The sequence below is a fragment of the Pteropus medius genome, unplaced genomic scaffold (assembly GCF_902729225.1).
Source record: "Pteropus medius unplaced genomic scaffold, Ma_sr-lr_union100, whole genome shotgun sequence".
In the NCBI taxonomy this organism is placed as follows: Eukaryota; Metazoa; Chordata; class Mammalia; order Chiroptera; family Pteropodidae; genus Pteropus; species Pteropus medius.
In genome coordinates, this window is record NW_024342469.1 from 700794 (window position 1) to 727117 (window position 26324).

The 26324-nt window shown below is 54.9% G+C and overlaps 2 protein-coding genes and 1 non-coding gene across 16 annotated transcripts in view; 1 reads left to right on the forward strand and 2 right to left on the reverse strand.

The window, feature by feature from the left end:
- Positions 1-444: 444 nt before the first annotated feature.
- ZBED4 (zinc finger BED-type containing 4) lies at positions 445-21272 on the reverse strand. Of its 14 annotated transcripts, none has more exons than XM_039863130.1 (4): positions 20003-20168; positions 18269-18412; positions 17226-17415; positions 445-5564 (listed from the first exon to the last, which is right to left on the reverse strand). In XM_039863130.1, the coding sequence occupies exon 4, from the start codon at positions 5226-5228 to the stop codon at positions 1713-1715; it is 3516 nt and encodes a 1171-aa protein (XP_039719064.1). In that variant the 5' UTR covers positions 5229-5564; positions 17226-17415; positions 18269-18412; positions 20003-20168; the 3' UTR covers positions 445-1712. The 14 variants fall into 14 exon arrangements, with proteins under 14 accessions (XP_039719064.1, XP_039719062.1, XP_039719063.1 ...); XM_039863128.1 differs by lacking the exon at positions 18269-18412 and adding an exon at positions 19153-19237; XM_039863129.1 differs by lacking the exons at positions 18269-18412; positions 20003-20168 and adding exons at positions 19153-19237; positions 19578-19592.
- LOC120603039 (5S ribosomal RNA) lies at positions 12744-12862 on the reverse strand. Its single transcript, XR_005652944.1, has one exon. It is a non-coding gene; the product is annotated as a 5S ribosomal RNA (ribosomal RNA).
- BRD1 (bromodomain containing 1) overlaps positions 20728-26324 on the forward strand; it is a 52700-nt gene continuing 47103 nt past the window's right edge. The window contains exons 1-2 of the mRNA XM_039863117.1: positions 20728-21032; positions 24726-24772. The gene's annotated coding sequence lies outside the window, so the exon portion shown is untranslated. The remainder of the gene's footprint in view (positions 21033-24725; positions 24773-26324) is intronic.

Sequence of the window (26324 nt, forward strand, 5' to 3'; positions counted from 1 at the left end):
GGTGCGCAGCCAGGGGGCCACCCACGGGCTCGCCCTGCCGGGCCTCACGAGCCCGGGGAAAACAGCCGAGGGACTGTCCCTTCAGGACGGCCAGGAGCCCCAACACAGCAGCTGGACATCTGCTCCGGACTCACGGACCCCCTGCCTGAACCGGGCCAGACCCTGGCCAGGCAGGACCGGGGAGGCCTGCCCTGAGCTGGCGAGGTCTCCACGCACAGTGCTGCCCCGAGCACGCGCCTGCAGAACCCTCGTGCCCACGGCTCACCAGTGCGGCTTGGGCCGCTACCGCGGCCCGGCTAGGAAGGAACGACATCGCCACCTCCCGCGCCCCGCCCGGGGCTAGCGCGAAAATGCGAAGGCTGCACGAGTGTGGTCTGTGTGCACTGGCCCCCAAGGAGGGTGACTTTTATGGCCCTAAGAATGAAAACCCAGTGTCCTCCAGCAGTAGAAAATCACAGGTAAAAAGTTTAATTTCGGAAACTGAGTTCACCATTTATAAATACACTGAGACATGGTCGATGCAAAGTCAGATTAATAGGTGCAGTGTTTTTAACAAAACGACTCTCCTAAAAGATCATAGGCAAACGAGTGACTTGTTTCACCCAGAATATTTAATTGGTGTGAAATAAGAAAACCAACCAACCTTGTTCTAGATGTTGAAGCAAAAACTCTGAAGTCATCGTTACAGACTCTGACAACTGACGCTTCATTCTGATGTCCTTGGGGCCCTGAAACACCCCAGAGGTTGCTGAATCGCCCCTATTGTAAATCTAAACACCTAAGGCTATTCTTACAACTGTCAGGTAATAATCTTTGTCCCTGTTAATAAGCCATCTCTTCTAAAAAGAATTTTATACATAATTTATCAAATTGGGGGTCACTACACAAATTTCAAAAGACAGCTTCGAAGTGTAGAGACACTAAGTCAGAGGCCCGGAGGTTTAGTCACCGGAACTGCTGTCCACGTGGCGCGCCGTGCCCTGGCCGGACAGCGGGCATCGCAGGAGCTCATTATAAATAGTCGGGAGTTTCCAAGGTGACTGACCCCGTGAAACCTGAATGCGGAAATGGGAACGGGGGCGTCGTCCTTAGCGGCCACCGTGCCGCTGATGCTCCACGACACGGCTAGGCTCCTCCGTCTTCGCGTGCCGTGGCCCCCTTGTAAACAGCCCCCGCCCCCCGGAGCACCCCGCACCCCTCCTGCTCCTTCGAGCCTGCAGTTAAACGCCACGCAGTCGGGATGGCTTGAGCTCCACTCCTATTTACAGATTTTACTCGACAGCCACAGAGAGCTGCTTTGTTGCGATTAAAGCAATTTTTAACTAAAATACAGTACCTGATTTGTGGTTTTTACATAATTGAATAAAAAGCCTACAGAACAAAACTGTTTACATCTCTGCCATTCTAGTAAAACAAATTACTAAACCCCAACTTTCAAAAAACTTTACAGTTACGGATTAAAACCTGATCATCGTATTTCATAACTGACGAGACAAACTATTTCTAGCGGACTTCTTAGAGAACACGCCGTGCTACCTGGCCGGAGGGACGGGTGGGGGGTAAGGCACATGGAGGCAGCACGGTGAGAGCTGGAAGGGAAGCTCGGCGCGGACCTGAGTGTGCCTGGTCTGGGGTCCCGCGTGGCCCGACCGGGGTGAACGGCTGGTGCCCGAGAAGCGACAGCGCCTTCTGCCCGGCGGCTCCACTGAGTTTCAATACTGAAAGTATATTAAGGGGAGATTTACTTTCAAAAAGATAAGTTTTTCAAAATGCTCCATCAAGAGCCTGGACTGGCCGAAGCTCCCGCTCTCGGTGGGAGTGCTGAACAGCCTTTCCGAGGGGACAGTACTTGGGGGACAGCCCAGAAACCGGACGGCCAGAGCGGAGAGGCCCGGCCAGGCCGACTTCTTCAGGTTCCAGTAGGTGAGGGGGTCACAGCTATGTTCAAGCACCTCCTCCTCCAGGTATGCGAGCACCATGTCCTCGGGCACCTTCGTCTTGTCCCGCGGGTCCTGCTTTTTTATCTTGGCCATGAGCGACCACAGGCTCTCCTCCCCGCCGGAGTCTCTGTGCGGGGAGCCTGGGCCGCAGCCGTTGGGGACAGGCGTGTCCTCTGAGGTAGAATTCAGCGTTTCGAGTTCCCTGATCAAGTCCTGCTTGTACTGCTCCGCCTCGTCCTCGGAGAACAGGGAGGCCTTGTAGCGGGGGTCCAGCAGCGTCGCGAAGATGTACCTGGGGTCGTGCAGGGTGGCGGACAGCCGGCTCACCATGGCCTCCTTCAGGGACCTCAGCATGGTGTCGATGCCCATCGTCTCCTCGAACAGCATCTCCACCCGCCTGCTGAGGATGTGGACCATGGGGATGACCTGGCTGAGGGTGGACACGTGCGCGCTCATCTCTCGGCTCGCCGCGTCGAAGGGCTTCAGCGCGTGGCACACGGACTGCATGACCTCCCACTGGTCACAGCTGATCAGCTCCCGGAAGTTGCACTCGGCCGACACCTCGTCGATCGCCCTCTTCTGCTCGATGAGCCGCTCGAGCATGTGGAAGGACGTGTTCCACTTGGAGGGCACGTCCTGGATGAGGTGGTGCTGCGGCAGCGCGTACTCCCTCTGCAGCTCCGCCAGCTTCTCCTTCGCTCTGTGGGACCGATGGACGCGCTCGCATATCTTCCGTGCGGTGCTGAGTAAGTTCTGGACCATTCTCTGGCTTTTGATGGCCTCGCTGACTATCAGGTTGACCGTGTGGCTGAAGCACTGCACGCTGGAGTGCTCCGCTTCATTCAGCGTCTTTCCTATGCTCGGGTTGTCGGTCACCGTGATCCCAACCTGAAGGCCGGTGGACGTCACCCAGGCCTCCCACCAGCACTCCAGCTGCTTCTGAATGCTGTTGCCGCTGAAGTCGCAGTCGACCTGCGACACGCCCAGAAGGGCCGAGCAGTGGTGGTCCTCGCAGTGCGGCCGGGCCGACGGCCCGAACGTGACCCAGTGGGCGGTGAGCGTCAGGTACTCCCGGGTCTGGTTGCTCATCCAGATCCCGGACGTGAAGTGGATCACGCCGCTCTCAGCTTCCCTGAGGTGGGACATCACGACCTGCTTCACGTCGTCGTACATGTCCGGGATGGCCGTCCTGGAGAAGTAAGACGGCGAGGGCAGAGCGTACTGAGGTCTCAAGTATCCGAGCAGCCTGGTAAAGCCGACATTGTCTACAAAAGAATATGGCTGGAGGTCAAGTGCAATCATTTCAGCTATGAGACTTGTTATTTTTTTGGCAACTGGATGACAGTCGTACAACTTCTCACCGCTGTCCTCGAAGGAGGGCGCCCCGGGCAGCTGGGCGCCCAGGGCCGTGCGGGCGCCGGGCGGGGAGGGGGGCGCCGGGGCGGGGAGGTCGGCCTTCAGGACGCTGCCGTGGAATCTCTGCAGGTGCCTCAGGAGACAGCTGGTGCCCAGGTTGGTCGGCTTCTTGCCTCGGCTTATCGTCCGGCCACAGTGCAAGCACACGACCTTCGTGGGGTCTGCGGAGCAGACGGAGAAATGATTCCACAGCTTGGAGGTCTTTTTGCTGGGGCCGGGGAGGAGAGCTGGGTGGGTTTTTGTGGCCGCTGCCGGCAAGTCGGTCAGTGTAGGGGAGGGACTCTCTGCAGAAGCCAAGGTGGCGTACGGGGAACTGGCCAAGCTGGCCCCCAGGAGGCCCTTCTGGTTCCCGACCACTTCCGGGTGGCGTCTGTAGAGGTGTCTCATCAGACAGCTGGTGCCCACGTCGCCCTTCTTCCCCCGGCTGATGACGCAGCCGCAGTGCCTGCACACCGCCTTCAGGCTGTCCGTGGGGGCCAGCGAGAAGTGGTGCCACACCTCCGACTTCAGCCTCTTCATCACCCGTCTGTTCTGCTGGAACATGGCGCTGGACTCGAACCCGCGCAGGCGCGACCCGGCGCCCTGCTGCTTCTCGGGGCAGGGCAGCGACGAGGCCTTGCCGCCGTCCTCGGAGGGGGCCGGCAGTGACGCGTCTTGCGTCAGCGCATCTCTGGGATTCAGATGTGACTGCAGGTCCTCCGCCAGCCGGTCGGGGGAGGAGGAGGCCGAGGGGGACTGCTGGGCCAGCTTCCCTGGCGACGACGACACGGAGCCCGGCTGGCCGTCCGGGGGCGGCAGGGCGGGCAGCAGCGTCGGGGGCGCGGAGTAGGGCGGCGGGATGGCCGAGCCTGTGCCATTCTCACGCAGCACAACGGAGCGGTGCGCCCTCCACATGTGCCTGATGAGGCAGCTGGTGCCCAGGTCCTTCCCGTTCTTGCCCCGGCTGAACTCGTTCATGCAGTGGATGCACACGGCCTTGGAGCTGTCCAGCGGCGACAGGTAGAAGTGCTTCCAGACCGCGGACCGCCGCCGGGACCCCGACGAGCTCTTGGGGAGGGCGGGGTTCTTCTCCGGCCCGCTCTCGGCAGCGTCGTCGTACTGGGGAGCGGGAAGGGGCGGGGGCGGCCCGGGCACAGCTTCCTCCCTGCCAGACCTCTCGGGGGTGGCCAGCTCCGAGGGGCCGTCTTGGGAGGGGATGACAGAGGTGGATTCCTCCGTCACCTGGTCAGAAGCCGGGATCTGGGGTGCCACTCTCTGGACCAGCTTGACGGGTGACAGCACGGTGCCCAGGTCCCCAGCGTCCGCGGGCTGTGGGAGCAGCAGGGCCGGGGCAGAGAGCGAGGCCAGGGCCGACACGGCCCCGTTCTCCGGGACAAGCGCCGTGGGGTGCGCCCGCCGCACGTGCCGCATGAGGCAGCTGGTGCTGAGGTCCTTCTCGTTCTTGCCGCGGCTGAACTCCTTCATGCAGTACATGCACACGGCCTTGGTGCTGTCCCGCGGCGAGATGAAGAAGTGCTTCCAGGCCGGCGACTTCTTCCGGGAGCCGGCGTGCCGGCCGGACAGCAGGCTCTGCGTCACGGCCTCCATGGCCACGTCGTACAGCGTGCTGCTGTACTGGGAGAACAGGGACCCGTCCTCGTCCGCGGCGGGGAAGCAGCCCCCCAGGGGCTTGCAGCCACAGCTCGGCCCTCGGCTCTCGGCCCGGCCTGCCCCGCGGTCCGCGGGCCTCCGGTCCTCTCGCTCGATTCTGAAGTCCGCTCCTTCCAGACTGTGGTTCGGCGTCCCAGCGGCATCTTCTTCGATTTTAAAATTGATTTTAGCAGAAACGAAGTCGCCATCCCCTGCGGGACGAGCTTCCTGGTTATTCTCCATGGCTGACCATAACTATTCTGGCTGCTTCATCACGCTGACAGCTTAGGTCGGTAAAAACATGACCCGTGTGCATTTGTGCCCCCAAATGTCCATTATCTTCAGAGTTTTCAGAACAATTCTATCCTTCGGGATGTTTACGAACGTGGCTACTCGTAAATCTCGCTGAGAAACAGAGCACGTAACTCAGGAGCACGTCATCTTAGGGCGCGGGCGCAGACCCCGCTTTCCGGGAGCTCTATCACGTCCGTGACGGTGCGCTGTAAACTCGGGCCGCGCAGACCTGCCTGTTGTCTGGGAGATGGGATCGCCACCATCCTGATGGTCCGTCCACACTGCCTGTAAAAGATGAAATCGAGTCAAGCACCAAACTAAATCACGCACGTCAGACCTACAGTGCCGGAGTGTCCACCGGCCTCCCTGTGCACGGCGCAAACTTCCGTGATGGGAAAACAAGAAAACATGTTCCTCACTTTTCCTGTAATCCACTTATACGACGGAAAGACCCTAACACCGGTAAATGTGTGGAAAAAATAAAGGTGTGAGTTTAAATTCCAATGGCCTGTTGGTAAAGGATCAGGGGGCATGGGGAAAGCCCCACGGCGGCATAAGCAGCGCAGGCCTCGGCCGAAGCCCGGCCACCCGGCAGCCCACCGACCCCCGCAGCAGCCGCAGCAGCCACAGCAGCCCCGCCGAGTGCCCGCCTGCTGGCGTCACTCCACTTTGCTGAAGACCCGGCACGCAGAACAGGAACTGAGAAACCCTACAGCTAACCCCCGAGATAACTGATTCGCAGACCAAACGCTGAGGATCACGATGGAACGAGGGCTGCCCGCGTCTAAGCGCAGAGCAGCGTCCACCCCACGCAGCCACTGGCCGGCCGGCCCGCAGGGACGTGGCGGCACTCGGGCACCGTCAGACCTGAGCCACGGCGGAAGCCGGAGGCCGGTCCCCGCCGCTGCAAGAGCCACGCTGAGCTGTGCGGGAAGAAGGCCAGCAGCCCCTCGCTGAGAGGGCGCGGGCGTGGGCGGTGGTGGGGAGGACTTCAGGGGTTAATACGAGGTAAAGAAAAGCAACGCACACCTGTTCTTAGCCACAGGGAGCACGAGTACCAGGAAGCGTGTGCTTGCTAAGGTCACTAGACCCTAAATAACCCATAACCGACTTTTCTATACCAACCAGAGGTTTAATATCAATACAACCAGCATAGAAAAACTCAGAACTACCCAGGAACCAAAACCGGGGTGCCAGGTGGTAGGGATGAGGGGCACGTTTCTGACCCTTGGGCTCAGCCAGCCCCCCGCAAAGAAAAACCAACCAACACAGAGGACGTCTCAAGAAAAGGGGAAGAAAGGCTCGAGCTCGCTGTGAGAAGAGGGAACAGCACCAGAAGACCGGGGCTCAGGGTCAGGGCCAAGGCCCCCGGCACGCGTGGCCGGCCCCAAGCTGCGCAGGTGAATGGGGGCTCAGCCCGGCTGACTGTGCTCGGGTGGGGCACGCGGAGGACGGGCACGGGCTGGCCCCGGTGCCTGCCCCAGCCCAAGAAGCCCTCGGTGCTGCCAGCAGCCAGCGTCTTTGGCCACCGCAAGCCCATCTGGGGCCAGCACGGCTTGGATGCGGCCGCTGCAAGGCACTGGGTGCTCAGGGACCACCTGCTGCCAGAAGATGTGCCAGCCAACAGGCCTGTGCCCAAACATGGGGAGAGGACACTGGGCTGCCCAGCTCCGTCTGCTTGCACAGCAGCTGCAGGACAGCCCGAGCCCTTGGGACTCTTGCTTGTCCCAAAAGCCAACAGCAGCTGTTTACGTATATAAACATGATGTAAAAACGTGTGTGTACGTTCATGCTTGTTTATCTAACTGTAAAACTTACTGCAAATGTCAGTTATACCCAATGTGAAATACTATGAAGTGTGTGTGTATATATACACACATACACATATATTGATTGGCCTCTGCTCCCAGCTCCTGACACAGAGCCCTTAACTCCCTTGGAATGTCCTGGGTGACAGAAGAATCTGTGCTAATGAGGTGACCTGGGTGGCTCCTGAACTGGTACTAGGTACTGCAAAGACCGGCTAGGATCAGAAGCACGGAACTTTCAGCCCTACCCTGGCCCCCACCCTCCAGAGAGGGGAGAAGGGCTGGAAATTGCATTAATAACTGACCGAGCCTACGTAACGATGCCTCCATGGAAGTCCGAAAAGGATGGTGTTTGGGGGACCACTGGGCTGCTCAAACCACCCGTGTGCCAGGATGGAGGTGCCCCCAGCTCCACAGGCGCAGAGGCTCCTGCATGCAGGACCCTCCAGACCTCACCCTATGGACCCTTTACCTGGCTGTTCCCGTGTCCCACATCACATCCCGACACCTGCTGAGTGCCACCACGTCAGCAGACTGCTTGTCCTAGCCACCACGTCAGCAGACTGCTTGAGGATCACGGCTTGTCCCAGCACACACACACGGAACCCCTGGCAAGGCTGGTGGACACGTTTGTTCAAGGCATTTAAGGAAATCTGACCAATCATCAACCGACCGCCAAGCTAAGCAAGCAGACTCACGTGGCCACACGCGACGAGGAAGATGGACTTTGCAGAATTAGTCCAGGAAAGTCACTGAAGAAACAAACAGACAAAAACAAAACAGAACAAAATCCCAGCTAAAACAACAAAATCAAGAGGGAGGGGGATCTGATGTCCAGTTTTCAACAAAAACAAAAATATCACAAGACACGCAAAAAGAAGGCAGGAAAATAGGGCGCATACCCCAGAAAGTGAAAAGAAGCTGCCCCTGAGGGGCTCAAGCGTTGGACTTCCTAGACAAAGACTTTAAACTGGCCGTTATAAACACTCTGGAAGAAACAAAGGGTATGATGACTTCAAAAACCAAAGGGAAGACAGACAGCGTCTCGCCCAATAAGCATCAACAGAGAGAAACACCGTAAAAGATGACCGAGTAGAAATTATGGAATTGAAACGTATAACAAATGAAAAATTCAGTAGAGCTCAACGGCTGGCAGAAGAATCACCACACGTGAAGACAGGTCCGCGAGAACAAGTGGACAGAAAATCAGCAAGGACCACGACGCCTGCACACGTGGACTAACGGCCGCCGAGCAGCGCACCCGGCAGCATGGTCCGTGTTCTCACGTGCACGTGAAACACTCCGCAGAACAGACCACGTGCCAGGCCACGGAACAAGTAAGAACACATCTGAAAGGGCTGAGATTCTACAGGTGTGTCCTTCAACCACAAGAGTTTGATTATAAAACAATAAGGAAATTTAAGAAATCAACAAATGCTTGGAAATAAAAACGCATTTCTAAATACTTCGTGAGTCGAAAAGAAACTAAGGGGGCATCTGAGATAGTGCTCCCAGCATGTGCCGTCCGTCTGGCTCAAATGAACTCTGGTAAAAACTGTGTCAGCGCCGTCCGCCCCATGCCTCAATGCCACGGTATAGGCAAATGCACGTGTGTCCCTCCCTACCGCTGGGCACAGTCCCGTCAGAACAGAAAGACTTTCCGACACTGGCTCCTGAACCTGGCACCCAGACCTCCCCTAATTTCTCCCCAACCTAAAAAAAAAAAACTAAAAAGCACAACACACCCAAATGTATGAGATGCAGCTAAAGAAATTTCTAGCTGTATTAGAAATGAAAGATCTCAAATCAATAATATAAGCACTTACCTAAAAAAAGAAAAACACCCCGGAAAAAATAACAAACCAAACCAAGGCAGAAAAAGGAGAAATGATAAAGATTAGAGTGGAGAGTAATGAACTAGAAAACAGAAAAATGACACAGAACATCCATGAAACAAGTCGTTTCTTTGACAAGATCAACAAAATTGACAAATCCTTAGCTAGATTCCAAAAAAAGAAAGACTAAAAATGTGGGAACATCACCAGATTCCTCAGAAATTAAATGGAATATAAGAGAATACGAACAAAACTTTCTACCAACACATCCCACGGCTTACGTGAAATGGAAAAATTCCTAGAAAATAATAAATTACCAAAAGTGACTCAAGTCAGAACAGACATATAAGAAGTAAAAAAATTAAATCAGTAATTTAAAACTTTCCCAGAGAGAAAAACGCAGGCTTGGCTGGCTTCACTGGTGAATTTCATCAACCATTCACAGAGGACCCAACACCAACACTCCACCAACTCTGAAAACAAACGACGGGAAATCCCCAGCTTATCCTAAGAGGCCGGATCACCAGGCACCAAAGCCAGACACACAGCCAGAAAACGACCGAGCGATAGCCCTGGATCCGTAAAGGAAGCTGCCACGTTTTTAACAGCACGTGAAGACTGCAGAAGGGGGGGGTGCCAAGAAGTTAGGGTGATCTGGCCTCGTGTATTCCTAAATTCCAAAAAAACTAGTATTATATGAAAATACATGTGGCAGACGGAATGGGCCCTCAAAGAAGTCCCCGTCCTAACCCTCAGACCTCTGGACGTGATGTGCAGAGCAGACTAGGGAGGGAGCGGGCAGAATCGGGGTTAGTGACCCAGTGTTATCACGAGGGTCCTTAGAAGTGAAAGAGGGAGATGACCTCAGCGGAAGGGGCAGAGACGCGGCTCTGAGGATGGGGAGGCCCGCAAGCCAAGGGGCACGGGCGGCCTCGGCACGTCAAAGGCTACGCTGTGCGCTCCCTGCCGGGGCCTCGGGAAGAGAAGCACCTGCCGGCGTCTGGGTTTGGCCAGCGAGACCCAGCTTGGGTTTCTGCCCTTCAAATTTATGTTGTTTTCAGCCCTAAGGTTGTGGCCATCTGTCAAAGCAGCCGAAGGAAGCAAACGCAGTGAGCAGCAAAGGGCTGAGGTCGAATCTCACAGAGAGAGGAGGGGACAGAACAAAGAGCAGAAAGAATCTGCGCCGACGACGAAAGCGCCTGAGAACCGCAGCCTCGGAAGAAATGCAAACTACAAGCTATTTCGAAAGAGGCTCACGCTACTAAAGAATAATGCGAGAACAAGACAGCCGAGGATAGGACGACGCTGAGATGAGGTCTCGATCCTAGGAAAACATTTGAAATAAAGTAAAATATCAGTCCAAGAATAAAGAATAAGCTAGGAGCAACACAGGAACAAACAGTCCACAGATGACTGCTTTAGGTAAACGGGAGGATTTATAAAGAAGAAACGAAGAAATAGAAAGGACACGAGAAACCGCCCAGGGTGAAGACAGGTAAGTGGACCCAGCACACGTCTAATCCGAGGACCCGCAAACGAGGGGGCGGCACAGCCAGAGAGGAGCGCTGAACGCTTCTCAACCCTCCTGGACACGAACGCGCGCCCCGGAGCCGAGAATCGCCAGCCTGTTAACCAACGCAGGTGTATTCTAGTAAGATCGCGGGGCCTAAAACACACGCTTTCAGGCAAAAACAAAGTCATTTCTAAGGGCAAACAAAACCGTCATGAGTTCGAGCGCACTGTTCTATGCCAGAAGAGAACGGAATGGCATTTCGGTGTCCAGTGGAAGAAAATGTAAGCCACAGGCTTTATATCCAGTCACTGCGGCTTTCAGGTATAAAAGATGCAGATAAACTATCAGCAAAAGGCAAGAACTCAGGAAAAAATTGTCCACGAGTCCTCTCCGGAGAAATCTGCTAGGGAACGAACCTCGACCGGAAAGTTTAGAGAAACAGCGCGGTCGGGACTGGGGGTGCGCTGGGCACGGGCGGCCGAGCTGAGACCGAGGCGGGCGGCCCTGGCACGGCATGGGGCGGGGCGGGCAGTGGCCGTGTGCTCCATGGGGCGGAGCCTGTGCAGCTAGAGAAGGGGGCGACGCCGGGGGCCTCACGCAACAGCTGTGCTCACCGCTCTCGGCCACGACAAAGGCGGCGGCCCTGCCACTGAGTTGCGTCTGCGGCGGGCGCAGCACAAGGCGGGCCGCGAGGCACGGCGATGGTCCCACGCCACGCCTCCCATGTCCTCGAGAGCCAGAACTCGCGGGGCAGAAAAGTGGCAGAGGCATGCGATCAAGGTCAGCTGAACGTCCGCCATCCAGTGAACGGACTACCAACCCTAGCTGTTCGCTGCAAAGCCCCAGAAACAGTGACCGCCAGTGACGTCCAGCCACGCCCTGAACCATCGGTGGCCATCAAGGAGACCAGGGCTTCTGGAAGGAAGGGCCTGCTCCAGGTCTGAGGTGGGGTGATGCGAGGGGAGCCCAGCACAGGCTGGCGGCCAGAGGGCCAGGGGCCACCAAGTGCCAGGGCTGTGGGAGCCAGCCTGCAAGGCTCTCGCTGTCCAAAATGGGACAGCGTGCACATAAATAAGGACCATGATAACAATACATTAAAAGGCGTGAAATGTGTTTAAATCTACACGTTCACAGCACCAAAATAAAAGCCACTGACCATCTCTGGAGGACGACAGGAAACTGACTCGTTATTTTGAAAACTGATACAGAGAAAGAACTCAGCGCGTGTCTTCAGCCTCCTTCAGGACCCGCTGCTGGATAACTGCGGACGTGAAGGACAGGTCCCCGCTCCCAAACAAAGCGGCACCAGCCGGGCTGGAGCGTCACCGCTTCGCAGCACCTTAAGAATTAACATACACAAGTGTGTGCTTCGTTGGCCACCAACATCAAACGCAGGCAGACGGCACAACATGGTGACCCTGACGGACACCAGCACAGCCCCGTGAAGGAGTCTCACCTGACCAAGTCTGCAGAGCCAACCACCTGTGCACAGGGCCCAGGGACGGAGCACACACACGGCACAGCGGGGGGCCGTGACCAGCGAGACCCAGACTGCCAGGGACGTGAGTCCACCACAGGCTTCCTCTACGGATGAGGGGTCCGCGGGGGCAGGGGGCGGCCTGGGGACAAGAGGCTAAAACGTCTAATGAAATCACAGGCTATTTAGAGACGCGCAATTCAGTCATGAAACTGCAAGGAAAAGTAAGAAAGTTGCTGCCATAAAGGTGAGGTCGCTTGGGAGGGAGGGAGACGTGACTGGGACAGGGCGCGTGGCAGGGTTCCGGGGGCCAGCGAGTTCTATCTCTTGACTCAAGCAATGGTTACAAAAGTGTCCACCGTATAATAGCTCATCAAGCTATATCTTTATTTGTACAGTTTCTGTATCTGTGTCATACTTTAAAATAAACAGCTTTTTAAAAACACCTAGGAAACCACGGTGAGGAGGGCGCTCCAGTGCTGGGCGAACGGACCAGCGCGCAGGCCCGGGGCCCCGAACGTGCGGTCCGCAGGCGCCTGAGTTTTATGCAGAGCAGAGGGAGACCTTTTAGTAAACGGTGCCAGGACAATTAGATCTCTCTACGGAAAAAGTGACACTTGTTGGCCCTTAGCTCTTGCCATCCCCCAAATCAAATCCAGGCAGATGGTCCACTAAAGACGATTTAGAGCAAAACAGGAGTAATCGTTTATGGAAGATGGATAAGTCAGAACGCACTGAAATTATGAAGCTTTTTTTTTTCAGGCGACGCGACCCTTGGTTGAGCTCACAGATTGCAAGGACCTTGTCAGCTTACAATCCTTTATTTTTTTATGCCTACAGCACCCGGTCTTCCTAGGCGGTCTCCCATCCAAGGACTAACCAGGCCCGACCCTGCTTAGCTTCCGAGATCAGACGGGATCGGGCACGTTCAGGGGGGCGTGGCCGTAGATGAAATTAAGAAACTTACGAAAGAAACAACTATTCTTCAACGAACACCATTATGTGAATAATAAAAAAGCTTCGGAGTAGGAGAGTCAGAAGGGGTAAGTGTCCCGAACAAGCACTTCATAAAAGGGGCCAATAAATGCGTGGAAAAATGCTCAATCTCATTAAAAATCAAGGCAATGCAAATTAAAGCTACAGCAACGTACCGCCTGTAAAATGGACATGGACACGCGTGCACAGACACACACACACACACACGGCCCGACGGTGGCAAATGCCGGGGAAGATCAGCAGCAGGTAAGTGTGACCATGCTGGAGATGTTTGCCACGACCTTGGAGAGCCGAACTCCACATGTGGGGGTCACCCGTGACCCCCCAAAGGGACACGCCCAACAGCAACACCTGTACACGTGCCGCATACAGTCATAGCAGCAGTGTTCAAACCCAGCTACTGACTTGAGAGGAGGAAAGGAAGCGCTGGGGCCACCTCCTGTCCCCAGACAGGCGACAACTCCCGAGAGTGCAGTCACGTAGGCCAAGGCCCACCCAGCGGGTGGGAGGCCGCGCCCCTGGCACCCTCCCTGCGGAGGGACGAGGGCTGCGGGCGCAGGGGCAGACACGCCCGCTCAGGTAGACATGTGTCTGCCAGCCGAGCCGACCAGGGGAGCTGCACGTTCTCTGCTGCGTGCTTCTCTGTTGCTCGACTATTCTGCACGTTATTGTACAGTCATGCATAACGCGCTTCTATCTGAGGGAAAATGCTGCTGTTTGTTCTAGCAGTTTACTTCCAAAGAAGATAACTTTTTCCTGCTATTTCAGCACCAACTAAAAAAATAAAAGTTAGTTTTGGTTTTCAAAGCACAAAAACTCTGTCCTTGTGAAATTTCTGATAGGTTTATGTGTATATGAAGAACACCTTGGTTTTTGCCACCTGTCCCGTAACTCTGGAGATGACAGTGGCCTTGAAAGACGGGGCTGCCTACTTATGGTGCATCCGGGGCCAGTCACTCCATGGTTCTGATTCCGTTGTCCAGCAAACAAAAACGAATTTAAAATGGGATTGATCAGCATGAATGTAGAGTAGGGTGATCGATCACAATCGGGATCCTTCTAGAACAAATCCTGCACGGCTGCTCGCATCACCTGGTCCCCCCGGCACATAAGGGAGCCCCATCTCTTCACAGCTAGAGGCCTCTCTGGTGACGGGCACTACGGCAGTTAAGAAAGCACTGTTACACTCACGCAGTGCGCATGGCGACTCTGAGCAGAGGTTGAAGGAGGATGAGAGGGAGACAGGAAGCATCCAAAACCAAAATTTTCTGGAATTTTTTTACATTTTTAGTTCAAAGACAAAACGCCTAAAAATAAAGTTAGCTACTCAGAGGATCCTTTCTGGAAAAAATGAAATGTATAGAATATTCTCAACTTTTGACACATGTTCTGACTTGTCGGACGATCTAGTGTTATTTTTTACTTAAAGAATTGAGGAAATGGCTTCGGAAGGGCCACGGCGGCAGGAAGTGCCGGCGTGAATCCCGGCGGGCGGTGTTTTCAGCTCTCGCGCTGCAGCGGCCGGTCGGCCTTGGGGACTTACTCCTGGCGGTTGCCTTTCACAGTGATCTCGAATGCTCCGGCCACAAAATATATCCCTTTTAGCAAAGTCTATTTTTCCATTTTTCGTTCAAGTCGAAGCACACTAAATGAAAACGATGCCAGGATAAAGACAAATACAAATCCATCAGCTCGCACTGACTTTCCAAGAAGGGAAAGGAAAGAGAAGGCCACGGAGGCGAACGTTACGACCCGCAGCTTCCCCTGACGCGTCGAGTAAAGGGAGGGGAGTCGGCGTCTGCCCCGTCTTCTCGGGAAGCGGTGGATGAGGAAACATAAATAAAGTGAACAAAGAGCACAGCAGCCCGCGGCAGTCCCAGGGGACGGCCTCCGAGCGGCACAGCGGCGGCACGCGGCCCACCCTCGGGAAAACGGCCGCCTCCCGCCAGGTCCCAGGCTGTACACAGGGGGCGGAGGAACAAGTTAAAGGACACGGCGCGGAAACAGCAAACAAGTCCAGAACAGGACACTCGCGGGCCAGGCCCACGCTCTTCAAAGAGCTGACGTCACGGGGAAGAGCGGGCTGCGGGGCGGGAGTTTGCTCCAGAACCGGAGACGTAACGACTGACGCGACTGGGCTGGACCCTGGTTTGGAAAGAAACAGCTAAGGACAACTGGGGTCAGCTGGGGACTCTGACCCGGACCGGCTACTGGATGACACAAAGGGATCGCTGTTACGTTTTCTGACGTTGGCGACAGCAGTCCGGTTGGTCCGGAAGATATCCTTTTGCATTTTCTTCAGAGAAGAGGACACAGAGGTGATGGGATGTGACCTCTGCAGTTTCCTGTGAGAAAGCTGGGCAAGCACGTGACGGGCGGAAGGCGGCAGTCACGCGATGCTGCCGCAGCGCCACCCTGGGGCGAGGCCACCCTAACCTCCGCCCCGCAGGTTAGGAACTCCCAGCAGAACCCGACGCGCTGAAGCGCGCCGGATCCCACTCAAAGCTCACGTGCCCTCAAGGAGCCGTCTGTCGAGCACGCCGGGGTGAGCGGCACTGTCCTGTCTGCGTCACGCCTGGAGGTGGCAGCTTCCCCGCCAGGGCCATGCAGCGAGGTCTGGTCTACATGTGAGAACCTGTCAGCGTGTTCTGACGGGGGGAAACCAGGCCAGCACATCCTGGGGGTGCTGATGGCACCAGGCGCCCCGAAGCCAGACACTCCAGCCAGCAGGAGCTGCTCGCTCGCACGAAGAAACCCTAACCTGGCACGCTGCACCAAGACGGAGGACCCAAGGCCAAGAGCAGAGGCGGACGCCTAGGGTCAGACTTCAGACGCCCAGGCCCAGCTTTCCCTGAGACGTGCGCAGAGCCGTGGAGGCTCCCGGGAAACGAAGCCCGAGCCGAGCCGGCAGCCAGGCCACGCTCGGGCCCAGGGACCCCTGCTCAGCCCGTCTGTCTGGGACCCAGGCCAGGGCTATTGAGGCTGTTCCGCTTACTCAAGGTCCCCGTTACTCCACCAGCACACTCGCGGCCACCCTTTCCCTCTGGGGTACAGGACAGTCCCCGAGTGACAGGTCTGAAACTGCAGCTGTGGCTAGAAGCTGCCGGAGGCTTTAAAGTGTCCTTTTACTCACAGGTGGTGGAACATGGCCCCGTGGAGTCACTGGAGCCCTCCCGATAGCACGCAGCTCCGGACGCCACCGCCTCTGCGCCAGGCGGGCGGGCTGAGCCCCGCAGAGGCTCGGCGAGCGCGGGCCTCAGAGGAAGGCTCAGCCCTGCCCGGGTCACACCTGCAGGCCCGGCGAGGCAGGCTGGGGCAGGGCGCCATCGCACAGACCACCGGAGGAGGGGTGCCGGGGGCCGGCATCAGCTGTGCCCACCACAAAGACCGCCGGGGAGGAGCGGGGCCGGCTGCGGAAGGGCCTTCACCTGAAAGGGCTGGGATACCCCAGCCGGGGAGGGAGCCATCCCGACAGCACACGGAGCGAGCGGAGGGGCCAGATGCCACCACACGGAGGCATCTCTCTCCCTTGGGGCCTCCACCCCATCGCCCCGACCCTCGGGGACTCCCTCTGAGACAGGTCCCCTGAGCGCAGCCCACACAGACTGCCCACCACCTCCGGCCGCCTGCGCCTTTCTGGGTCCCCCCGGATCTTCCTCTGCTTCGGGTCCACCTGCTCCATCCCTCCTCGGTTCCCCAGGCAGGGGCTCCTGGTGAGAACACCGTGGCCCCAGCAGGCAGGAGTGCCAGGTGCAGAGCAGTGAGGCGAGGACGCCTCGGGCAGAGTCAAGCACCTGTGTCCCTCCTGGTCCCCTCTGCCTCAGAAGTAGGGGGCATGAGAAAACCTGACTTTACCCTTAGTAACGTCTTCCAGGTGCGAACTACCAAAAGCACACGTCAAGTTAGCAAGGATGCGACCTGAGATATTCCAGATGAAGACGAATCTAGGCGAATGGAAAGTGGGGTGAGGGCGAAAGGAGGGGTGCAGAAGAGCCAGGCCCCCGGAGGGCGGCGGCTGGAACTGCCGTGACGCCAACACCGCGGCGGGGCCACAGTGGGGCAGCTGCAGGGCAGCGGCAGCGGGAGGCTGGCTGGGGAACGGAGGCTTCCGAAAGCTCACGTCCTCGAGTCCTGAGACTCGAACGGTGCCCCACAAATCCAAGAGGGGCGAGAAGGACAGTTGCTGACTCTGAAACAGCACGTCCCGTGCAGAGACGTCCAGAAAGGAATGATGCTGGTGGGGGGCAGCTGGACGGGGCCTCGGACCCCATCGGAGGCTCCCTGTGCCACGCCAGCCGCTGTGCCTGGCTCACTCACCTGTCTGCTCCCCTGGCAAGGCAGTCGTCACACCGAAGGGGAAGGAAACCAGACTGAAGGCGCTGAAGCCAGGCAAAGAAAAACTGGCAACACAAAGCGAAGGATGCACTGACCATGATCACTGCCCTTCGCGCTCCGACGGTGCCATTCCGAGTCCGGTCACTTTCCAGACGCTACACGGGACAGGGATCTGAAACAGACACACACAGTTGGCCCTCGGGGTCCACAGGGGACCGGTTCCGGGACCCTCCCCGGATACCAAGATTCGAGAATGCTCACGTCCCTTCTATAAATGGCACAGCATGGCTGACCCTCAAACACTGCGGGGTCAGGGGTGCCGGCCCCCCTGCCCATGTGGTTGGAAACTGAGTTTAACTTTTGATTCCCCCTAGATTCACTACTAACAGCCTACTGTTGACTAGAAGCCTTACCAGTAACACAGTCTACTAACTCATACTGTGTACACTATGCACTGCGTTCTCATAATAAAGTAATCTAGAGAAAAGAAAACGTTAAGGAAATCATAGAAAGTACATTTACAGTATTTATTGAAAAAAACCCACACTTAAGGAACCCTCACAGTTCAAACTCATATTCAAAGTTTGACTATATCTGTATACATAAACGTTAAGCCACCTCCAGGTTACTTACAATGCCTAGTACAATGTAAATGCGAGGTAATTAGTTATGCTAAAGTCTGTACACGTTCAGTGCAGACTTAACATGCAACATCACAGGCCTAACTACAAAGTGCACGTCGGCAACACGTTAACCTTCTCCGAATACCGCTGCCTGCCGCAGATGTGGAAGGGGCCGCGCGCGGCCCTGGGCGCGGGGGGCCGACACCCCGCCTCCCTCGGGGCTGCACTGCAGCTCCTCTGCAGACACGGAACCCGGCGGACGAGCCCGGTCGTTACTTAAGATCCTTTTCCAAGGTGTCAGGATCACTCTTCGCACAGCCTGGGTTACTGACGAACCCCCTCATGTGCGTGCAGTGCACTAAAGAACAGCAGTTGTCACACTCAAAAACATCGGGAATTCACCAGAACAAGTCGAGGTGAGGAGCGCTGCCAAGTAATCAACTGTCAGGTTGACTGAGAGCCTGAGCTTTCTTCCAGTGTGGATTAACTCTGTCCTTGGAAACATGTTCGAAGAGTCACAGAATCTCTCTTGTGCTACAGCTTTTCCTGAGGAAACGTCAATCAGAACGAGCAGGTATGACGTGTGAAGGATCACAGGCGGGTGCCCGCCTCATGGACACCCCCCTGGAAACCCTCAGGGCAAGCAGTTTCCTCTCACAAGATGACTTTGTTTAGTAATGAAAATTAACTCATAATTGAAATTTGGTTCATTCATAGCACTTAAGAAAACTCCAACTAAATCCTTCTCAGTCTCCTATCACTGTGTCATAGAGAAAACATAAAAAATTAATATTTCTATAGAAAAAGTCACAAGGATATGCTTGCTTCAGCAAACTGGTCTCATTAAAGTCTAAAGTGGATTTTTAAAAACTCTGCACTTGACCTGATCACAGTTAAGTTCAAAACAAACAACTTCCCCTTTTCACAAACATGAGAATACCGATAAAACTTCTGTTGGCTCAGCGTGGCCGGCACTTGTTCCAGAGAAATGCAGGTGTCTACTGAAAGTCACTCAAAACGCGAAGAAAGCACAAGGGGAACTCTGGGGGCTGGCAATTCTCTTATGCAATGGAAGTGGTGCGGGTCACAGAAAAAGGACAAAAGAAATGAACAAATGACTCTAAGTTTACTTGAGCCTAGGAAAAAAGACTGCAAATGGAAAAACATCTGAAATGATTTTTGCAATTTGAAGCACATCTTTTATTAAATTTGAACAGTCATACTTAGAAACACATACAGTAACTGAAAAGCTTCAAAAGCACATACTAATAATGAACTTGTCTCACCTGCTTCCTAAGACATTTAAACAAGGCCCCTGGTTGCCTCTTCCTGGAAATGCTACTCGAAATGAAACATATCTAGAAAAAAGCCCTAAAAAAGTAATTTATAAGGCAATTCGCTGCGGTGGCAGAGGGCAAAGTGTCTCAAGAAAGACCTATTTAGCACCTGTGTCCTGCTGGAGGAGCTGTCCCAGCCGCCTGGCCAGCGACCCCCACCCAAGAACCACTCTCCTCGGATGGTTTCCGGCCCTGGCTGGACTCTCCAGTCTGACCACTCGCATCGCGGCATACCCCAGGAGTGGTCAGCCTTTCCTCCGGCACCAAAAGGGGCACTTCTGCGAAGGCACCTCTCCGACCCCTCCGTTAGCACGAAACCCCCACTCCCGCCGTCGGCTCCCCGCGGCGGCGAAGGAACCGCACCAACTTTTTACCACTTTAGATGTTTCGTCAACAAAATCCTGCTGCTCGGAAGACGCACTTTGGGGGCGATCGTTCGGCCCGGCCGCGTCTCCGGGCCCGCCGCTCGCCAGCTGTCAGCCGGGCCCGGGTCGGGGTCGCGAGGTCGGGACCGGGGGTCAGGCCCCGGCGCTCCAGGCACCGAGGCCCAGTCGGGCGGCCCGGGCGGGGTCGAGGCACAGGAGGCCGCGCCCACCCCGGCCCCCAATCCCGGCCCCCGCCCAGCGCACAAGACATCGTGGGGGCCCGGCTCCGATCCCGACCCCGGCCCGGCGCCCCGACCCCGGCCCGGCGCCCCTGCCCCGGCCCCCGACCCTCGCCGGCCCGACGGCGCACCAGGACGGCCGGGCCCGGGCGCGAGCGCGCGGCTGAGGCAGAGCCGGCTCCGGCCCGCACTCACCGCGGACGCCGGGCTCGGGAGGCGCGGCTCCCGCCCGGCTGCGGACGACGGACGGCGCAGGCGGACGCGCTCCCATTCATTAGCCGCGGCTTTGTCTGCCCCCGCCGGCCCCTCCCGCCGCCGTCGCCGCCGCCCGCAGCCCGCCTGCCCGCGACGCCGCCGGACGCTGCGCCCCTCCCAGGGCCCCGCGCGGCGCGGGGCGTGGCCGCAGACGGGGCCGGGGCGCGCAGGCGCAGTGCCCGCGGGCCCGCCCCGCCCCAAGGCCGGCTAGGAGAGCGGCACCAGGGACTGAGGCGCAGCTGACGGGGCGGGCCCAGGGCAGACTACGCAGGCGCAGTTCTCGGGCACACGTCTGGTCCTCCCGCTGGGCCTCGCCGGCCACGCAGGCGCAGACCCCGAGCGCCGGCCCCGCCCCGACGCTGGTCCGGATTGACTACTCCCGTGCAGATTCGCGTGCCGACCCCGCCCCCGGGCCCGGCAGAGGCGACCACGCAGGCGCAGATCCGCGCGCAGGCCCTGCCCCCACGCTGGTCCGGATTGACTACTCAGATACAGTTCGCGCGCCAGCCCCGCCCCCGGGTCCGGCAGGACCGACCACGCAGGCGCAGATCCGCGTGCCGGCCCCGCCCCCACGGTGGTCGGGCTTGACTACTCAGGTGCAGATTCGCGCGCCCGCCGGGTCCCGGCGGGGCCCTCCGCGCAAGCGCAGTTCCCACGTGCCGACTCCGCCCCCATTTCCTTCTGGGCGGAAGGCTGGAGGGTCTCCAGGCGTTAGAGGCTCAGGCAGGCGCTAGGTTTCAAGGGCAGGTTCGCGCAGGTACTCGGGGCGAGGCCCGAAGGCTCGTTCCCGGCCACCCAAGCCCGCCCGGCCGCGAAGCACCGGAGCCGCCATGGCGGGGAGTCCACCCGCGGGCAACCTGCCCCGCGTGCCCTCGGCCTCGTGACGCGGGGCATCCTGAGCCCGGCTTACCTGGAACGGCGCTGAGTGTCTCTTCTGCAGAGGAGCTCCGAAGGCTGCTTCAGCAACGCGGTGAATGCACTTAAGCCCTTAAGTCTAAGAAGATAAGGTGTTTCCATGCGCGGCCTCGTTTACTGTGGAACAGGGATTAAAGCTTAACCCCTGTGCGGGCCAGGAAGGAAGACCCTCATTGCAGTGGCCGCTCCAGGGAGGCCTCGGGGTGGCGGGCTGTGGCTTTTCGGCAGCCCCTCGGGTAGAGGCCCAGCGGCAGCAGGTGCCGACCACGTGGGAACTCGGGTCTTCTCTCAGTACATGCAACAATTCCGTAGTACAAATTTCTGTTCAGGCCGAATAAATTCTACGAACTGAATTTGGCTTAGAGGCCCCTCCTTCGTCGCCCTGTTTTGGACTACAGCTTATTTTGTATGAAAATGAGATAAGTATGTTCACTTTATAAGTCTCAATGTAACGATTGAGAACTTCACTCAATTATTGGCCTAGTTTTGTAAGGTGAGTCCACGGTGACCACTTCTGCCCAGAGTCCTTCGCGACTCCCGTCTGTACCCTCCCACAGCCTCCATGACACCCACTTCTGCGGCCTCCAGCCTCAGAGACCGGATTTCCATGGCTGAGCCAGGCACGCAGGACCCTAGGACCTTATTTATTAACATAGCTTAAAGGCAGCAGAGTTTTGTGCTTTTTCCCAACCCCACCCTGCGTTTGTACAGCCCCCAGCAAAGTGGCTGGGGAAAAATCAAAATAATACTAAATGACCTGTAAAAATTATGTGAAATTCTTATGATTTGGGTGCTAGTTCCCCCAACAGCGCTGTGGCCCACAGAAACCCCCACAGATGCCCACAGGCCCTCGTTACTCCTGGAGGCCGTGGTGAGAGGGCAAGGTGGGGCAGGCTGGGCAGAGGGCAGGGGCGATGGCTCCTGGGGTGGAGCTGGGCAGTGACAGCAGGTAAACCCAGACACTCCTCCTTGGGTGGAGTCCCCGGACCTGGTACCACCCCCACCAGTATCCCCCCACCCAGGCATCTCCATTCTTGCCCTTCCCACGACTTCTCAAGTTTCCTGTGGTGGGTGGGACCTGGCATGGAGGCTCCAGTTCCCCCTGGACCAGCAAAGAGAAAGTGCCCTGGCGGCTTCCCCTTTTGAACCATTTTCATTGTCACCTGGTGCTGTGAGAGGTAGAACTCCAGACTCCTGTTGTAGATGTGCAAGGTGTCTGGCTGTTTTTCTCGGGGGCGGAGGGAGGGGGGCGCGGAGGGTGTCGATGCCTGGAGTGGCCCTCCTCCTTTGGGGTACACAATGGCTGTGCCTGCCCTTAACCACTTCCTGAAAGCTTGCCACTTGAGTGAGAATAACTGAAAACACTTAGATGTATATCTTACCCAGATTTTAGGTGCAAGCCTGTAAATTAAAAGAAGAGATTTTACTAAATCTACTCTTTTCTAAACTGCCGTTTCCACCTAACAAAATATCTACTTCCACGTGTCCACACCCCCGATCCTAGGTGTCCGGGCACCACTACGCTGGCCACTTGACACACTGCACAGCACCTGGGAGCACACAGCTGGGGAAGGGTGCCGGCTGTGTCCCGCTCCCGATCGTGGGCAATCCTCAGAGAAACATGACGGCTCCAATGCTTTTTCAGGCCCTTCTGGTTATTTCCTCAGAAAAAAAATGCCTAGCAGAAGAAATTTTTAATTGAAAATGTTAGTGATGACCGAAAGAAATCTAACTGTGGACAGTGAACACACAATGCAATATATATCTGCCTTACTGTTGAATTGTACACCTGAAACTTACTGGATTTCGTTAACCAATGTCACCATAATAAAAATGAAAAAGAAAAATGTTACAGAGGTAATTAGAGTCACATGCAATCCTAGGAAGTGACAGGGAAGGAGGCCTTGTGTTAGCTAGCTTCCCCAAAGGTAACTAACACTTTATGAAACAGCAGAAGGTCACAACCCAGACAGCAACGGGGGTGCAGTCCACTGGTCTTGTTCCAATGTCCCGGCTTTACTTGTGCTCATATCTGTATTGCATTCCATACAATTTTCTCTCCCAAGCTGGTTCCTGCAGCGACAGGCAAGACACTGAAGACCCCCAGCGAGGGTGGCCCCTGTTGCCCCTTTACAGATACGCCTCCGTCCCCACTGCCCCCACCGGTCACTAATCCATGGCAAGCCCTCATCTGTCCGCCATTTGTAAAATGTTGTCATATGTGAGATCACAGGGTAAGTAACCTCTGGGAGTGGCTGTTTCCGCCCAGCGTGTCCCCCTGGATCCGCATCCGAGTGGCTGCACCGTATAAACAGTTGGTTCCTTCCACGGCGGTGGTGTTCTGTGTGTGGGTGGACCTGTTCATTAACCCCTCGCCTGCTGGGAAACATCGGGGTCGATCCCAGTGTTGGCCCGTACTGACTGGGGTGCTATGAATGTGTGCAGGCTCTGGTGTGAGCGCGTCTTCATTTCTCTGGGAGAGGTGCCCCCAGCGCCCCTACTGCGGCATACCGTGCTTGCGTGTTCGGGTTTTGGAGAAACTGCCCAGCCGGTTTCCGGAGCCATTCTGCCGTTTCGTGTTCCCACAGGCGGCGTCTGAGTGATCCAGTTTCTCCACATTTTTGTCAGCATTTGTTACGGTCACACGACTTTTTATTTTCGTCATTGAAACAGCTGTGATTTTAGTTCGCAGTTCAGTAGTGGCGAATGGTGTCAAACACATTTGCACCCAACTGATTGGACGAGGCCCACCCGGTCTGGGGGGGTGATTTGCTTTACTCAGTGGCCACCGATTTTCTTGTAAATCATATCCAAAAACACCCTCACAGAGACATCCAAGAGACACCCAGAAGAACACTGGACTAAATCTCTGGGCACCGTGGCCCAGCCAAGTTGACATGTAAAATTAACCACAATCCCCTCATGACCCTTTCGACAGATGTAGGGTCTGGAGTGATAGCTCCTTTGCATTCTTTATATATCGATCATTTGGTTTTTCTCTTTTTTCTTGTCAGTCTTGCCTGAGGCTTGTCGATTTTATTGATCTTTTCTAAGAACTAGCTGTTTCAGTGGTTTTCTCTCATTTTTCTGTTTCGAATTCCATCGATTTCTGCTCTTATTTCCATTATTTCCTTCTGCTTGCTTTGGGCTTATTTTGCCACGCCCGCCCCAAGTTCTTAAGGTGGAAGCTTAGATTATTGAGACTTTTCCTTTTTCCTCGGAAGGGTGTCCAGTTGTATAGATTTCCCTCCCAGCACTGCTTTCTTGTGTCCTACAAATTTGGATGCATTGTATTTTCATTTTATTCAGTTCAATATTTAAAAAATCTCCTTGAGCCTTCTTCCTCTTTGAGCCATGAATTGCTTAAAGTGTGTTGTTTAGCATCCAACCGTTTGGAGATTTTCCGGAGGTCTTTCTGCTAGTGATGTCCAGTTTGATTCCGTTATGGTCGGAGACCATACTCTGTATGATTTCAGCTCTTTTAAATTGTTTGAGATTTGTTTTTTGTGGCCCAGGACATGGTCTGCCTTGACCAACGTTCCATGAACTGTGCGATCTGCTGTGGCTGGGTGGCATGTCCTATACATCTTGTTGGATGGTGCTGGTGTTAGTTCTTGTGCGTCTTTGTCGCCTTCCTGTCTAGTGGTTCTGTCAGTCGCGAAAGGGAGATGTGGAAGTCCCCAACTAGAATTGTAGATTTGTCTATTTCTCCTTTCGGCCCTCATTTTTCGCTTTCTGTATCTTTCAGCTGGGCTGCTCGACTGCACACACATCTAGGATCACGATGTCTTCCAGGTGGGTTGATCCTTTTATCCTTACATAATGTTCCTCTTTGTTCCCACTAATCTTCGTTCTGAAGTCTACCTAACTTTAACATACGGTTAATAACATCAAAATATATATTGTATAGTACGTATTAGTTAATAAATAATATACCACGGCCACTCTTGCGTTTTTGAACTAATATTTGCATTTATTATATCTTTTTTTCTCTTTGACTTTTAGCCATTATGTTTGAAGTGAGTTTCCTGTAGGGCAGCATGTAGTTGGGTCCCGTTTTTTTGTTTGTTTGTTTTTAATCCACTCCGTCGATCTGTGTTTTAATCGGTGTATTTAGACCATTTGCATTAAACTTTGTGATATATTTGGGCTTAAGTCTGCCTTTTTCTTATTAGTAAGTTGGTTGAGCCGATAAGTACAATAAGAGTTTTCTGTTTATTCTCTCTTTTTCATTCTTCTCTCTTTTCTTCCCTTCCGGTGGGATACTTGAACACATTTTAGAATTCCATCTTGATTTTATGTTGCTTTCGAGTATAACATTTGTATAGTTTTCCAGTGGTTCTCTGGGTGTTGCAGGAGGCACCTGTTACCTGTCTACCGATATCATTTTAACAGTTTGAGCGCAGTGTGGAAACCTCACTGCCAGGTGGCTCCCTTTACCAACCCGTTTTAAAAACTGTGATTTCTAAAGTATTTTCTACGTGTACATTTAGTGCCATATCGGATGGTTACAAGGTTTGTTTCAATCATCCAATATGACTTTTTTAAGAAACTCATGATAAAAAGATAATCTATTATATTTATCTCTATTTTACCCATCCGGTGTTTTTCTTTTCTGAAGCTCTAAGCCGTCTCACACAATTTATTTTCTGTTCGGAGGACTTCCTTTAGCTATTCTGTAAGGGTGGTTCTGCTAATGACAAGTTATTTTAGTTTTGACTGAGAATGTTTTCATTTCCCCTTCATTCCTTAAGTATATGTTCCCTAGACACAGAATTCATGGTTGACAGTTCTTTCCTCTCAGCGCTTGAAAAATGGGCCACTTCCTCTGGCCTCCATGGTTCCAGGTGGAAAAATCCAGTTATTCTGATTATTCTTCCCTTATAGGCATGCGCTGCTTCTGTCTGCTTTCAAGACATTTTTCTTTGTCGGTCTGAGTTTTCAGAAGTTTGGTTATCATGTGTGTGGCATAGATTTCTTTGGGTTTATCTCGTTTGAGATTTGCTCAGTTTCTTGAATGTGTAGGTTTATATTTGGAAAATTTCTGCCGTTAGTTCTTCAAATATTTTGTTCAGCCCCACGCTTTTTCTCCTCTCCTGGGATCCAGTGATACAAATGTTAATTTCTCTTTATGGTCCACAGGTCCCTGAAGGGTTGTTATTTCTTTTTTCAGTCTATTTTCTCTCTCTTTTTCAGACCGGGTAATTTCTGTTGTTCTGTGCTCCAGTTCATGGAGTCTTTCTCCTGTTATAGTAATTGTGCTATTAAGCCCGTTTGGGGAATTTTTTATTTTGGTGTACTGTATTTTTCAGTTCTGTAATTTCGATTTCTTTTTTTCAATAATTTA